General features: G+C 41.6%; 1 protein-coding gene across 1 annotated transcript in view; it reads right to left on the reverse strand.

Annotated features, from left to right (window-relative positions):
- Positions 1-726: 726 nt before the first annotated feature.
- LOC102449068 (cytosolic phospholipase A2 zeta-like) overlaps positions 727-16424 on the reverse strand; it is a 41458-nt gene continuing 25760 nt past the window's right edge. Inside the window, exons 11-21 of the mRNA XM_025188328.3 lie at positions 16321-16358; positions 14801-14936; positions 13600-13736; positions 11826-12048; positions 10757-10871; positions 9668-9805; positions 8727-8834; positions 7752-7946; positions 6744-6910; positions 2307-2493; positions 727-1172 (exon numbers count right to left, since the gene is read on the reverse strand). Of these exons, the coding sequence (XP_025044113.3) occupies positions 952-1172; positions 2307-2493; positions 6744-6910; positions 7752-7946; positions 8727-8834; positions 9668-9805; positions 10757-10871; positions 11826-12048; positions 13600-13736; positions 14801-14936; positions 16321-16358 (1665 nt within the window). The 3' untranslated portion in view covers positions 727-951. The remainder of the gene's footprint in view (positions 1173-2306; positions 2494-6743; positions 6911-7751; positions 7947-8726; positions 8835-9667; positions 9806-10756; positions 10872-11825; positions 12049-13599; positions 13737-14800; positions 14937-16320; positions 16359-16424) is intronic.

Raw genomic sequence — 16424 nt, forward strand, 5'->3', positions numbered from 1 at the left:
CCAAACAAACTTTTACTTGAAACAAATATTAAAATTCATGAACATCTCTATTTATAATTTGACAATTGAAATAAAATTAAAGCAGAAACAATCAAGTTTGGCATTTTAGCACAAGCAATCCTCATTTTATGCAAGAAGTTGTCTTCACAGACTATGTTGCCTTTGACAGCCATGAGACAAACGTGTGAGATGTTATTGATGTAGTACTGCTGTCCTATGGGGGAGCCGTCACAGTGGTCCCCTCAACCACTAATTGTTACTGATAATCACTGTAGGTGTACTATTTTGAGGCAGATATATGATTTTTCAAGTTGATGGGGTATCTTATTAATCTTTTTCCTTTCCATTCAAATAATTTACTAAAACTAAGGAAGCAAATAATTCAGCATACATTCTGCATATTGAATTAAATAAATAGTCATACAGTATTTGCCTAGATTGAAATAGGACTCGCATCAGATTCTAGTGAGGTAGATTATATTAGGTGTATGTGATAAAACAGACAAGAATAAATGTCATTCAGTCCAATAATACGTACATAATGTTTCATCTCTTACAGTGCTGGCTATAATAAGAACTCCTTAATATTTACCCTATAATTATATGTTAATGTGCTCAATAGAAAATAATCTAATCCATATATTTGTCAATGGAAAAACATCGTTGGCTTAATCCCATTGGTTCACAAATTGACAGGAACACAAGAACTCAGTAAAAACATACGGATATGCTCATATAAAATATTTTAATGCCAGTATTAAAGCCCCATTCACATACTTCACCCAGAAGTGAAGTCTAGCTGACACACACTGTACTTGGAGAAGCTACAAAACATAGTCAGCAGCTGCATTGGTCATTTGCAGATACCTTAGCCCTTTGGTGTTCTTGTCTGAAGCTTTCGTGTATTCAGTGCCTTACAATCAGTCAACATCCTAAATAGAGAGCTGCTGCTTATGTCTTTTTAGCCATCTTGAGCACCCTTCTTTTCATTCCCAAAGTTAAGGCTTTTAGAATAGCGTCCTTGTTGTTCATAATATTGTAGCGGCTTAATTCTAGCAGTCTATCAAATTCATTGGGTTGATAAGTGAAGTTCATAGAATGGTAAGGAGAGTTTTCCTCTTCAACAGAGAAGTTGCCAAAAGCTTTCTCATCTTCCGTCTCACGCTCTACTCCTGCAGACAGAAAATCAGATGCTAACTGTTTTCACAGATCCCTTTGACAAGATACTCCCAAATTTGTGTAGGAGGAGGGACTACCCCATATCTGTATCATGGTTTTTCATAAACCTGTCCATAAGCTAATGGCAGATAGACAACACGTTCATTGGCACCATCAACTCTGCAGATGACTCCTTTATCCTGCCACTGGGTGCAGGTAAGGTTCCTAACAAGCCAAAATACGTGTATATATTTGGAGCATTATAACACCTTGAGATTTTCAAATCCTGTACTTGGTTCTTATCTCATAGGCAGTGTATATAATTTTAATTCTTAACTTTTTCAGCAATAGACGGAAACCCAGTGTCTTTTCTCCCCAGTACTCTTCAGCTTTGCATTCAAACATTTCGACAATGTAATTCCACATGTCAGTGATATTACTGTTCATAAAACCAGACAACTCAGGGTCCATAGTCTATATCCTAATACAAAATTTCAGCTTTAATTCAGGCTACAGCTTTGTAAAAATGAGGCCAAAGTGATGGCAGAAGTTCCAACCCTGAGAACTCCAGTATTTCTATTAATGGAGTAAAGCTGGCTTCTGAAAATTGGACTAACAGTACACCTAAAAAATGTACTCACAAAACTACCTTGGAATATTTGACTACATTAAAATAGTTTTAAACAGACTGTCTGTTTCATCACTGACTAGCAGGTAGAGTAGGAAACACAACCTTCGTATTTGTATATTTGATAATACAAATACAAATATTTAATCACTTTAAATAGAACATGAATCACATTTTCCTGAGATATTGAAGATGGATATTCTGGTGGCCAATGTCAAATCACATAGTTACAGCTCCCAATGATTCTTCTTGTAGGATAGGTCTTCTTTACACTACTCTGTACTACGAATCTTCAGCTGCATTTCTGTACCAAGTGTGGTGAAGATGTTGCAAGCTGATAAGACAGATCTCTCCCACCTCTCTAAGCTATATTGGAGAGAGAAACTCTCCCGCCCTACGCAGGGGTTAAGGTTGGTATAACTGTACCAGAGGGGTGGATAAGACACTAAATTAAGTGCTATATGACCCCAAACTACAGGACCGGAAAGTGTAATTGCATCTCCTCAAGAGACTTCCTTACTTGGTGCCTTGTATTTCTGGAATGTGTTGTTCACCAATGGAAAGTGAAGGACTATAGGAGCCTTTGGATTCAGAACATCCACGAACATGTAACATTCCTTGGGCTGCTGCTTATCTGTTTCACTCACAACAATGTGTGGAAAGGGGATTTCCCGTTCTTCACAATACTTCTGGGCCTGATGCAGCACCTGAACTCAGAAGACAAAAGTCAAGTTACTTTTTTTTATATATATATATATATATATATATATATATATATATATATATATGAACACAGGATGAAAGCTCAGCTCCCATTTAGGCAACTAAATAAAGATGAGAAATTTCAAGTGCACAGCATTCCAAAGTCCCCATTCTGACCTTATGGCCAGATTTACTGAAGAGCTCAAAAAAGTGTATGTCTACATAGTGCTTAACACAGTTGGGCTTCAACCTCAGCCTCTAGGCACTACTGTAATATAAATGTTATCATCAATGTATGTGTCTGCTTTAGTTATTCCCTATCTATCACCACTACACAATATCACCATCTCAAAGTAAGGGACAGAACTGCATGTTCCCTCTAAGGGTATGTCTACACTACCCCGCTAGTTCGAACTAGCGGGGTAATGTATGCATACCGCACTTGCTAATGAAGCCCGGGATTTGAATTTCCCGGGCTTCATTAGCATAAGCGGGGAGCCGCCATTTTTAAATCCCCGCTGCTTCGAACCCCGTGTAGCGCGGCTACACGGGGCTCGAACTAGGTAGTTCGGACTAGGGTCCTATTCCGAACTACCGGTACTCCTCGTGAAACGAGGTGTACCGGTAGTTCGGAATAGGCACCCTAGTCCGAACTACCTAGTTCGAGCCCCGTGTAGCCGCGCTACACGGGGTTCGAAGCAGCGGGGATTTAAAAATGGCGGCTCCCCGCTTATGCTAATGAAGCCCGGGAAATTCAAATCCCGGGCTTCATTAGCAAGTGCGGTATGCATACATTACCCTCCTAGTTCGAACTAGGAGGGTAGTGTAGACATACCCTAAGATTTTCTATCCATGAGCGCAGTGAGCTTTGTCTCGTGCACCAATATTGAAGTCATGTGCGCTTTTCCAGATGTGTGCCACCGTGGCACCCACCAGTTACTAACAAATATCTTAGATCTACATATTTTAAAAATGTTATAGAAGACAATACTAAAACAAGGGATAATTAACAAGGTGCATGCCTTTAAACGTTTATTTAATATGCCATCAAATAAAAAGAAAATTAATACTCTGCTGTAGCCCAGAAAGGCACTATCCAGTGAATCACAGGTAGAATCAAAAATAGTTCCAGTAAGACATGCAAGTTTCTCTTCTCTCTTTGCCAGCATCCCAAAATTAAAAATACAATCCATATACAGTTTACAGTAGTAGTAGTAGTAGTAGTAATGTTAATCCACTTAACCCCCAGGAGCAGCTGGACAGCCACCACACAGTCCATGTCTCAGCTCCTCTGCATCAGACTTGTTTTGTCTCTCTGCATCTCCAGACAGGTAGATCCTCAGCAGGTGTGAATCACATTAGTTTCACTGATTTCAACTTCTATCAGCAGAGAATCTGGGCCTTAATTCCCAGGTCTGGCCACTAACCAAAGCATTAAACCAATTTACACAAGACCTCTCACACATTCTGATCTCCTCTCTAACTAACTACACACTTCAGAGGAAGTTCACACCACACTATTATGGCATGGCATGTGGGTGCTGTTAAAATGGTTATGATAGAAACACTATTTCTGTTTCAGATTTAGTATATTACAGATTATGGATCTCTTCTGTGAATCCTTTTGGAAGTTTAACTTTTAAGAGGGAGATTTTTCAAGATTACAATACTTTCTTTTTAGGACAAGCTATTGTTAGAACTCAGATGTACACTTTATTGTTTAAATTTGATTTCAGAAAAAATATTTAATGATATACTTAAAATTAAAGCTGATGTTTCCAACCCTACACAGCCCAATACCCAAGTACAGAATTAACATTAAACACATGATTAAATTGCATTGACTTCAAAGGAATTTAAGTGTACAATATAGTGCATCTCTGAATCAGGGTCTTAATTTCAACATTTAAATTCTTATATAGATAAAATGTGTACTTATCAAAGGAATGCTTTCATATTTTCTATTACTGAATCCAAAGGTGCACTCATTCAGTTTAAACAGCCCCATGCTTTGTGTAACAAGTACAATTGTAAAAAAGAGCAAAATAAGGAAAAAAGGATCAGATTCACAATTCTGCACTTAACCCCATTGGTAAAGTCACAGAATAATTAAATTAATTTATCTACTGATATAAGTGTGATTTAATGATCTAGGAAAATAAACAGGAAGTTTAAGTGAACCCTTTGAATATTTTAGATTCATGCTAACTTTGCACATAACTGGATACATTTTTTTAATGCCAGACATTTGTAATAGGGTAGAAAACCCCACCCTGAGCATGGCAAAACAGAGAGGAGATCCTTACCTATTTACAAGCAATCACAGCCCCGGCTCCAGTCCTGGCACATGTAGCCCCAGCAGGAACAGCCTCACTGCAGCCCCAGCTCCAGCCAAAGCACAGCCAGGCCGCATGGCTGATGCTGGAGCTGGAACTGGGGCTTTATCAAGGTTGCCCCAAACACCCACCAAAGCCTCAGAATATCCCAGCTCCCAAGCCCTGCTAGCCATGCCACATGGTGCCCTCCAAGCAGGAACCCGCCACTCACGTTCCAGCAGGAACATGAGTGGTGAGCACTGCTGCACGGCTCTGCAAAGGAGGTGGGCAAGCCTAGAATTTTTTGTGCTCAGTCGTGCAGACATGCACCATAGAGGGAACTAAGGGCACAACCCAGAATTCCAATCTCCAATATTCTACTGCTGTCTAGCCAACTATTCCTGTAGTTCAAGTGAGGGTTTGTGTTGGATGTGAAAATCCAAAGTTCAAACTCTGCTGATGATCCATATGGCAGAAGATTTTTTGAATGCAAGTGATACAAAGATTTGTTTCGGGTTTTCTTTTCTTTTCTTTCCTTTTTTTTTTTTTTTTTTTTTTTTTTTTTAATTGCCCTTGGGACCTGACTGGTCCTGAACCATGGAATTTGCCGGACCAGGGGAAGTCAATGCCATAGTTGTGAGGCTCCACTGCAGTAGCAGCAGAGGGGCTGGCATTGACAGAGTGGGATCTGGAGGGCACTAGAGGGAAGAGATGGTGCGGCCACCAGCGATGGGCTCCTGGCCATGTGGCTATGCTCCCAACCACCCAGGGCTCCTCTCCTGGCCCCCCGACTGCGGGGCTCCACAACTGCCCTGCCTCTTTCCCCAACAATCCCCCCTCCCATCCCTTCTCCTCCCTCTCCTTTCCTGAGCTTAAACACCACAAACCACCTATTTGCAGTGCTCCAGAAGCTCTGGGAGAGGAGTTGCTGAGTGCAGAGCCTCCAGCTTTTCTTCATGAATGCTCCAGCCACAGAGCACCCATGGATTCCAGACCACAGATATGGCTGAATGAGGCAAGTCTAGATTATAGAAGTTCAACCTTGTAGTACAGTGAGAAAACATCCCTCAAACATGATTTATATATTTTTTTAAATCTGTATATTTTGGTGTCCCACATTTTGATCATTTGACACACATTTTGACTGTTGGTGTCACACACTTTCACTGGCAGTTTGAGGGATGAGAAATTTGCTTTGAATACACTCTTTTGTGTGTTTATAAATCTAAGGCGAGGACCCTCAGAGCCCTGAATGTGCAATGTTGTGTAGAATTTCTACATGTACGTACTGTTAATTTAAGATGGCATTTTAAACAAAGAAAAAACTGTTGGTCTCATGTGGAAATGGTTGTTTTTAGACAGCTATTTGTCCATGAGGAACTGGACTGAGATCATCAATTAATTTCAGGTAAATCACCAAACAGTCATAAGTTGGAAATTTATTACATGGTCTTGGATTCAAACCAATCATCTACAGGTTCATAGAATGGACAAATATGATCATCTCACTGGATCTCCTGCTTAACAGCCCACAAAATTTCATCCAGAAATTTCTGCAGCAAACTCTCACGCTTAATACAAGGTTGTATAATGCATAATACCCTCTAATGCAGTGGTCCCCAACCTTTTGTGGCTGCCGGGAGCCCAGGGGCAGGGACACTCACATGCCGGGCGTCCGGGGGCAGGGCTGCTAACGCGCCTTGAGCCCAGGGCCGGCATCACGCATGTGCCATGCGCCTGGGGCAGGGGTTGCCCATGTGCCCTGAGCCCAGGGCCAGCACCGCGCCCGGAGCAGGGGCCGCCTACGCGCACTGCTCTAATGAGTCTGTCAGTCATTGATATATTTCTCAATAGGGCATTTCACCATTCTGATTTGATCCACAATGTCCTAGGCAACACGTACACCTCTTTGCCTAATACTGCTCCTTTTTATCTCTCACCTCAAATGGAGCTTCCCAAGAATAGTTGAATGACAAGATGACATCTACATCTCTTTCTGGATGAAGCACCAGAGGAAAGGGAGAATTTATAGAAAAAACGCCATCTACCAGGTACAGCTTGCGTTCCATTGGAGTTAGTTTGTTGGGAAAGGCATCCTGGTGTGTGCCTGAAAGACCCCAAAATCATACTGGTCACAGAAGTACACAAAACACTTCAATCTAACGTCATAGAAAAGGTGAAAATCATCTGAGAAAATGTAACAAGAAATGTTTAAATACTTTGCAATCACTTGAACTGTGCTCCCACACCCCTACCCCACCACCAAATAAAACTAAGTAACCTCCACCCTAGAAACTCAGAAAAACGAGACAAACCAAAAAAGATGTACATCTGAGCATCACAGAAAAGCAAACACCATCACAGGACTTGTCCAGATTAAGTGACTTGCCCAGAGTGAGTGGCAGAGCTCAAAACAGAACCCAGCTCTCTATTTCCGATCCAGTGCCCAAAGCACAAGACTATCCTTCCTTCTGGGACAGATAACTTACATATATGGCAATTTCCTGTGCAGTCAGAAAGGATTTAACGTGGTTTTGCTCTGAAATATATAGGTCCAAGTCTGCTGTCATACACACGCATACAACCCTGTTACAGTGGTTGCTTGTCTGTAAATGAAGACTGCATTTGGCCAACAGCATTTCCACAGGCAGAGTTGGGAACTTTATTCGTAATTTCATTTATTTGCTTTTCACAAACCCCAGGTGCAATATGATTTCAAACTTGTTTTAAATAACAACTGCATTTTGTGGAGCCTTCTATACTGCCAATTGAATGGTCTGCTCACACAGCAGCATCTTGTCCATTTTATAAGGTTTACAATAGTATGTGCTTGGATAACACACATTGTCACATATTGTATTGTCACTGACTGGTCATCTCTCTTCCTAACTGTCCCAATTCCTCTGACATGCAGCCTAGTTTCTCTCTCATGCCACCTCCTTACCCACCTTTCCAAGCCACAAACTCCTTGGCACTGGCATAATCCTTGTGAAGATACAGTCCACGCATGAAGTTAGTACTTTCCTCAGCAGAGAAGCGAGACTTAAATAAATCTTGAAATAAATGTGAGAAGGCTCCACCTGGCATGACCATTCGCCTTTCTAACTGTAAGGGGTCCAGAGGCTGGCGACCACGTGCCTCATCTACAAAAACAAACAAACAAACAGAATTCAGATCTCTTCCTCCAGTCTCCAATTTCATTATTCCCTGACCATTTTACCCTGAGGTCAAGAAGCCAACTATTTTATACTGACATTTCCCCCATAACTGGTGGGATTTTAAACACAACTGCATCAGTCTTTAGCAGGAGCCATGTAGCTTACACCTCAAGCAATATTTTTAAAATTAAGGCTATTATTAAGCCCCCACCTACCATAGAATGTTGAAAAAACAATTTAAGATGTAGTTGTCACCAATCTTGTTATATTAGAGTTAAAATGTCTAGCATAGGTGAGGCCTACCCATGTCCTCACTTTGGACAGTGCATGGTTTTCATCTGGCAAAGGGAACATAGATAAGTACTATTTAAATTACAAATTTCAGTCATTTTGCAAGATGTTCAGGGGACAACTGTGATGTCGCCAGATCCTCTGACTCCATTATAAATTGTCATCTAAATAAGTCCAGAATCTGAAACTGCTGTGAAGTTTCAACAAGTTGTGTTGCTGCTCTTCTTCATTATGTCGGTAAGGACAATGTGTGTTCTCTCTTATTTTGCAAGCTGAATTGTATTTTTTATCTCCTCTGTCAGCTTCACACATAAATGTTCCCGTTAACTAAACTAAATAGGCAGTGTTGTGAAGGCACTCCTAAATTATCTTTTTTTATGTTGTGAAAAGGGGTTACACATCCTTGAATGGAGGAGGTATTTTAGAGACCCTATTACATGATTTAGGAAATCCCAATCTCTGTCTATTCTTTACCTATGGCTTTGATGGCATCTTTGAGAGATTCTAGAAAGCCAACTTTTGAAGAAATAACCTCTTCCCAGATTTCATCTAGATTGGCAGCAAATGCACTGGCCCATATTCCTGAAAAGGGACAAAGAAATTATTGGTTTAGATTCCCCAGACTTCTCAGGAACTGAACATGACCAAACTCAATATCAGCACATCAGATACATAAGAGGTTCCCAAACTGTGATACACATGCCCATGGGGAAATGGAAGACATCCCTAGGGGGAATTGTAGAATGATGGCTTTTATTCATTAATTATTTTATTGATTGTATGTTCATAATAGGCTACTCAGACATAACTTTAAAACTCTGAGAATTCATTCTATAAAATAAGAGAGTTAAATGACTTCAGGATGTACCAATGAGAGAACAGGTACACAGAGATGCTGATGTACAGAGCCCTCACCTCCAATCATAGTACAGCCTAGGTTCAACTGGTCAATAACATTCCAGTATAACTGAGTTAAGAACTTAATCATAGGGTTTATTTCAGTTCTATGCATTGTGCTCTAACTATATCTGTACCTAACAGCGAAATATGGACAGATAGCTAAACACAGGTAGTGTTAAGATGAACAAAGTATGCGTGATACAGGGTAGGGGCAAGCTAGATCTAGAAGGAAAATGCAATGAGAAAAGTTTGGGAACCTTTGAGATGCATCATATGCAGGACAGAATTGGAATAGGGCTTATTTAATCTATAATGAAAGTCTTGTTTGGATAAGAACACAGATTATGGTTAGATGCCTAACAGTCTCTCAGGCCATCATCGTATGTAGCTAGACAGTTGTTGATAGAAGTCACTAAAAATAAATTACTGTTTATTCCTAACCCTCTCCTCGACGTGCATCAAGTTACAGTTACTTTAAAGTATAATAAAATGTTTATAGCAGCATCAGAGCTTACCCTGCAGAAAGCTAATTCTGGGCTCCAGACGTTTCCCAAGTAACATCCCATTGAAGAATTCACTGCCAAAGTCTTCTATGCGGATAAAGGCTCCGTACTTGTAGATACCAAACTCATAGGGTGTAAATTCACACCATTCTGAGAAAGGGTTAACCAAAATAATTAGCTCACAAATACAGTTGAACAAACATTTTCATCCCATTCCCATGAAACTGGTTTAGAGAGAATTACTCACTTTCTTAAACTCATACCAAGGGAACCTATGTTGGCAAAGGTTAACCTTCCAGAAAACAGTACCTTAATGTATGAGTACCATAAAGTGAGATTCTCCCACAAACATCTTATTTATGGCATGATTGACAGAAGGTTTATTTAACACAGTTTCATGGGAATTGACTATTAAGATTTTTCACCAGTATCAGATGCTGATTTTTGTAATGGTGGCAGAAAAAGATCAAGAATTTAAAGAATTATCCACCAACAGGGATAATTGAGAAATGGGATTTTCAAATCAGCCAAATAAAATTTAAATCCATCTTACTAGTATTCAAAAGTATGTTGGAGACAAAAACCAAATAAACATCAAATAAAGATGTGCTCATGCCCATGGAAGGATACCACCAAAAATAAACCATTGGAGTCAATGGCAAACCTCCCATAGAAAGTTTAATAGGGGCAGGATTTCACTCAGTAAATTCAGTGTAGTGAGGGAATGAAGGAAAATTCATGTTGCTACCCACACTAATCCAGGGGAGCCAACAGTGTCACCCGGCCCCAGGGCAAAGTGAGGGGGGCGGCTCCATACCACCCTGGATTCTGGAGCATGCTGTTCAGGGCTTGGGCAGTGATTTAAAGGGCCTGGGTCTCCAGCCACTGCAGCTGCCACTATAGCAGTGGCCAGCAGCCCCAGGACTCCTTGAATCACCGAGCAGTCGTCCCCTTTGTCACTCCCTGGCCAGCAGGCCTGCCCTCATGACTATGCTGCAACAAGATTTGAGAGTGCAAACAAGGACAAAACTAATTAAAACTGATGGGGGAAACGCCATTTACAGATTTTAAAGGGGAAAAAAAACTCACTTTACTTTATACCTGTAAAGTCATGGCTACCGACATTGGGCTTCACACTGACAGCTGCATAGATGGGGAAGGGGTTCTGTCCCCACCTAACCGCTGACTGCTGGTCAGACAGCTTCGATGGGTCCTGCTGTATATGGCAGGAAAAAGTCGTATCATTTTGGTGTTCAGTTTTGCCTTGAAATAGAAGGTTCCTCTTGCCCTCACAACACCATGTGGCTGATGTGACCAGGTCACACAGCATGAATAATGAACAATTCAGAGAAAATTCTAAAACAAGTTCTCTTCAGCTTTCCATGGGCTTTTTAAAAACCTCAAGGAGTAATTTGTCAAATTCATCATCTCATCCTCTGATTGCTTGGAGATCTGCCTCCTGGGGATGCAGGTAGAGATCCAAATTTGGGCTCATTTGACCAAGAGGGACCTACCCACCCCCAACTTACAGGATGCCCCTCCTCCCAAAACCTGCTTCCTTCTCTGTACTACAGAGAGCCAGGCACTAAGTGTCAGGATGAATCACAGGACAGACCTCATAGTCTTCATTGAGTCTGGTGGTGTGAATTCATAACTAAGGGGAAATCAATCACATCACAACCCCATTAGATAAAGAGAGTTTTGGAACAGATGTCTGCTGGAGGGTGCCATAATTTGTGAGTCATGGATGGTGGCAGTTTGATTTTGATGAGAATGTCTTTGTGGGGAAGGGGTGAATAAGGCATGTGAATGCTGGGCAGGGAGCAACATGGGGGAGAAGGACAGAGACACACACACTGGAAGGGGGAATATACTGTGTACTGAAGTCTATAGGTCCCTGCTCTAGAGGTCTGAGATGGGGCACTGGGGAAGTTCCCTGTGTTAGGGGAGCAGGAATTAATTGCACTGTGAAACAAGATCACTGTTGGCTCCTAATTATGGAGGATGGGAAAGTCTGAAGGTTGATGGAGGCAGACCAGCATCCTTTGCCTGTATAAAAAAAATGTTAAGGGGGGCCCTTTACAGATGATTTGCCCTTGCCCCACACATCCCAAGAGACAGCCTTGCCTATTCTGAAGACAACCCATTCCCAATCCATCACGCTCATTACCTGCTGGCATAAGAAATATTCTATGATAAGGCCCCACAAATCCGTGAGTGTGACCTTCCATCCCTCTTTCTCCATCAAAAGCAGCTGCTGGAAATAATACACCAGTCGTTCAGCAGAAAACGCCCCCACTTTGCTGCTGGTCACAAGATTCCGAACAACGCTAATTGCATCCTGGAGGTCTTTGTGGGACCAGTGAGGGTCTTTGTAGAGTTTAGACAAGCACCTAGTAAAATGTCCACCAAGTTTTTCAGTAAACAACAAATAATTACAGAAGATACCAAATGTCTTGAGAAAAATGGCTGCCCTCCCCCACTGTGATTTGAACAGAACTGAAAGTAGCATTGCTGTTTTCATTTAACAACATCTTTAATGGACAATCTATAGCCCCTTGGAATCTAAAATGAATTGACTTTCCTATTAAACAATTTTTTATAACTGGTCACAGTTTGGGCCCCAAAGCTGCGTTCTCTTAAGGTTTAATATCATACCTTGGTGCACATCCTCAGACTTTCAGTAAAAACCTCTTTAATTATTAGTATGAAGAAACTTTCCTGAAGCATCAATTACCATACTCATCTAATGTCTGGGGCTTCTTCTATGCCCTATTTTCTTTACTTCCATATCTCAGACTACTTTAAGCATACATCCCCTTTTCAGCGCTTTCCCTCTAACTTAATTCACATTATTTTGCTTAGTACTTCATGGGAGCCAACAGCCACACTGGGCCCTAAGCAAGAGAGGGGGGTGTCTTGGCTCCATGCCCCTAGAAGGAATGTAGTTGAGAGCAAGCAGCCCTCAGCATCACCTGAACCATGATGCCTACCCCCTCCTGTGCTGCCTGGAGGCCCTGGGCCCCTTTGAATCATCTAGGCCCTTTTTGCCCCCTCCTGTGCCCCCCCCCCACTTTGGTGGGCCTGTAATACCTAGACATACTTTACACATCTTCCTACACACTCATTTATTTTAATACTACATGGCCTTATACCTTTATTTTTCTGCTACAAACTTGGTACTACTAAAACCCCATTTTTTAGAAAGAAAACTTGCAGTGGCATAAGAACTAAGGCCTCAAAGAGATGGATCTCGCTCACTAAAACTGGAAATGTGTGTGTGAAAAGTGTGAAATCTTTGGATAAGGATTCTGTTGATGAAAATTTGTATGGGTTAAAGAAAAACGTGTACTGTACTCTAAACCCTGCTTCTCCTTTGAATCACTGATTCAGGAGAGGGAATAAGGAAGGGAGAGATGCAACTCAGGGCCCTCTCTCCCTGTGATGTGCTGCTACACTGGAGATCAAGAAGGGATGCTTAAGCTGGAGCTCCCTCAATATAAACAATGGGGAGCTGCTGCTGCTAAGGCATCCCCCGTGAGGGACCTTTGAGTCTGGAAGTCACTTCTCCTCACTTGGTCTGCCAAAGGCCAGATTTCTTAATCTTCTGAGCATGCTGCAGGGATCATCTTCTCCTCTCCCTTAGTTAAGGCAGTTGAGAGAGTGGACCAACATGAATTCATTTTTGGGCAGTTATTTGGCTATATTTATCCTGCACTTTTTTTTATTTATGGGAGAGGTACCCAGAGCTTGAATGGGCATGCATAGGTGAAGGATAATTAAATAACATGAGTAACAGACTATGGAAGCATATGAGCTTATCACTGAATCATCCATGTTGTCACCAATAAAATGTGTCAATAGAGTATCATTTGCAAGGCAATGCTGACTTGGGTTTTCAGGTCAAAAGACTGGAGAGGAGGAGTTTCAGTTATACTGTATACCAGGTAGATCCTGAGAGTCCACCCATATACATTAGGATATCCAGGAGGTCAAGCTGCTGTAATCCTGACAGATTGCCATAGAAAGCAGTCATGGCTCTCATCCCACCACCTGATCCCACTACTGCCACTATGGGGATCTAAAGGAATAGAAAAATGAAAGAATATGAAAAACATATGCAGTTAAATATACGGCATTACACATGCATATATTAAATTATACACATAACACAAGGTCATTTGGGCTTTAGTATTCATTTAATGGATTTTCTCACTAGCTACACACACAAAATGCTGGAGGTAGTGAGCTAGACAAGTATTCCTAAGAAAGGGCTCTGTTGATATTAAAAATCTGAGCACACTATGTCCAAATCATGGGCTGATTTATCCTGTGAGATCTTATGCAGGAGTATGGAGTTTCACCCCTTTGAGACAGGAAAAAAAAAGAGACTTTTAGCCGCTCAAATAGGTTCCTCCTTTTTTTCCCCTGAATCATTTGTCCCAGTTCTGCTACTACAGGCAGTCCCCGGGTTACGTACAAGATAGGGACTGTAGGTTTGTTCTTAAGTTGAATTTGTACTTAAGTCGGAACTGGCGTCCAGATTCAGCCGCTGCTGAAACTGACCAGCGGCTGACTACAGGAAGCCCGAGGCAGAGTTTCTCTGCCCCGGGCTTCTTGGAATCAGCCGCTGATCAGTTTCAACAGCGGCTGAATCTGGACGCCTGGGGCAGAGCAGCTGGGGTGCTGCCGGGTTGGTCCAGTAGCGCCAAGGAGCGGCGCTGCGGGACCAACCAGCAGTGCCCCAGCTGCTCTACCACAGGCGTCCACGAGAAAAGCCTGGTCTGCTGGGGGGGGGGGGCGCACTAACTGCTGGACCAGGGAGATGCAGAGCAGTTTTTCTCGCCCCAGAGGACACGGGCGGCGGGACTGCGGCGCATCTGGGCGGTCCCGCCGCCTGCGTCCTCCGGGGCGAGAAAAGCCCCGTTCGTAAGTACGGATCCGATATAAGTCGGATCCGTGTAACCCGGGGACTGCCTGTATTAATTTTAAGCTGTGACTGTGTCTTATATACTGAACTGCCTTTTCAAAAAACCTATTAGCTTACAGTCTATTTTCTCATTCACTAAGGTTCTTTGACTATACAGTTATTTCCCCTTAAAGCTAGTCACAAAAGACAGAGATCTCTAAAAACGGACCAAATACCTCATCTTTCTTGGGTTCCTCTGGCAAACCAAGTGTCTTCTTTACGGCTTGAGAAACTATTTTCTTCCTCATGTCCAAAAATTCTCTCTCTCCTTTACAGAGGTCAAAACTGATGCGTACATCAAGTTCCTGAGGGCTACTCCCAATGAGGGAGAACAGGAATGGCAAAAGAAACAGATGATTTTTCAAAGAGCTCTTACCACTTGAGACCACCTCTCTGATTTTGTATCCTGCCTCAGCAGTTAATACCGCACTTCCTTCAAGACCCTCATATCAACCTCACATCTCAGGATCACCTCACAAAAATGAAGATTCCAATGCTGCTGTCTTCCATCAGATAATTAAACATTAGAAAATAAAATTAAATATTTTAAAAAATTGTACCTGACAAGTCTGTTCAATCACCTACACAATTTCTCGGATGACACATGGTGAGAAAAATTTGTATACAGTCAAAAAAGCAGAATGCACACTCCTTAAATGTATTACAAATCAGAGAACAGATAGAAGCAAAGCATCAGCAAAACTAAAGTTAGCTGTAATGTTCTTCCACATACAAGATTATGCAGTCATTTCACTGTTAAACTGTATCCTGTCCCCAACCTTGCTTTTACCTTTTTACACCATAAGCTCTTTGAGCAGGGCTTTGAGTCCTTGCCTGGGCATTCAGCAAATATACATCTCGATAGAGTGACAGAAGCATTATTATATCTGAGGGTACATAGACACTGCAAGGCACTACCCCACATCTACACAAGCTGCCTATTGTTTCAAAATATTTTTTGAAAAAACGGGTGTGCTATTTCACCATCCCGGTAAACCTCATTGCACGAGGAGTAAGGGATGGCTCGAAATAGCACGTTATTTTGAAATTTGGCGCTGTGGACATGTGCCAAATTTCAAAATAAGCTATTTCAAAATAGATTTGAAATAAGGTATGCAATTTGCATAGAGCAACTTGAGTATTTTATTTCGAGTTTAGGGTGCTGTGTAAATACACCCTAAAAGAACTGCAACAACTTCCCTGAAAAATGTAAATGTAAAATCTGGTTAGAGGACATTCATAAACATTCAGCAGGCTGAAAATATTTTAAATGTGTATTAATGACATGACGTGACTTATACCACCTTCAGACTAAAGCCATCTCAGGAGTATGCTTTGGTTTGAAAAAAATATAATCTACCAATCTTGAGACATATCGTACTGTTTGGAGTGGAGTGCTGGCTCTATTGCCCAAACTCATAAATGCATTAGTTTGGGGACAAGCCCATATACTACCATTTGAAGCAACGTTTTCAGATTTTCGTTTGGTATGCAACTCTTCAGCTCTTGGTCTCAAGTTTGTTGCAATTCCAGTTCTTTTTTCTGAGCACTCAGAACTGGTAACTTTATAGTGAACTGATAAAACCAAACAAAAAATCCTCTATACTAGGATACAGGTAAAACAGTTACCAAGATAGTTCATAAATGAGAACAGTATTTGCTTGTTCTTTTCAGAATTTCTGGGTACCTGACTCACCTCTCTTCAACCTTCACTGTCAGATCCACACCTTGCCCCTGGAAAAGAAAGAACAATACTGAACCGAAGGATAGTTGTACAGATGGTCTCACCCAGTAAGCATA

Source organism: Pelodiscus sinensis, chromosome 5 (assembly GCF_052426305.1).
Source record: "Pelodiscus sinensis isolate ZL-2025 chromosome 5, ASM5242630v1, whole genome shotgun sequence".
NCBI classification, from domain to species: domain Eukaryota; kingdom Metazoa; phylum Chordata; order Testudines; family Trionychidae; genus Pelodiscus; species Pelodiscus sinensis.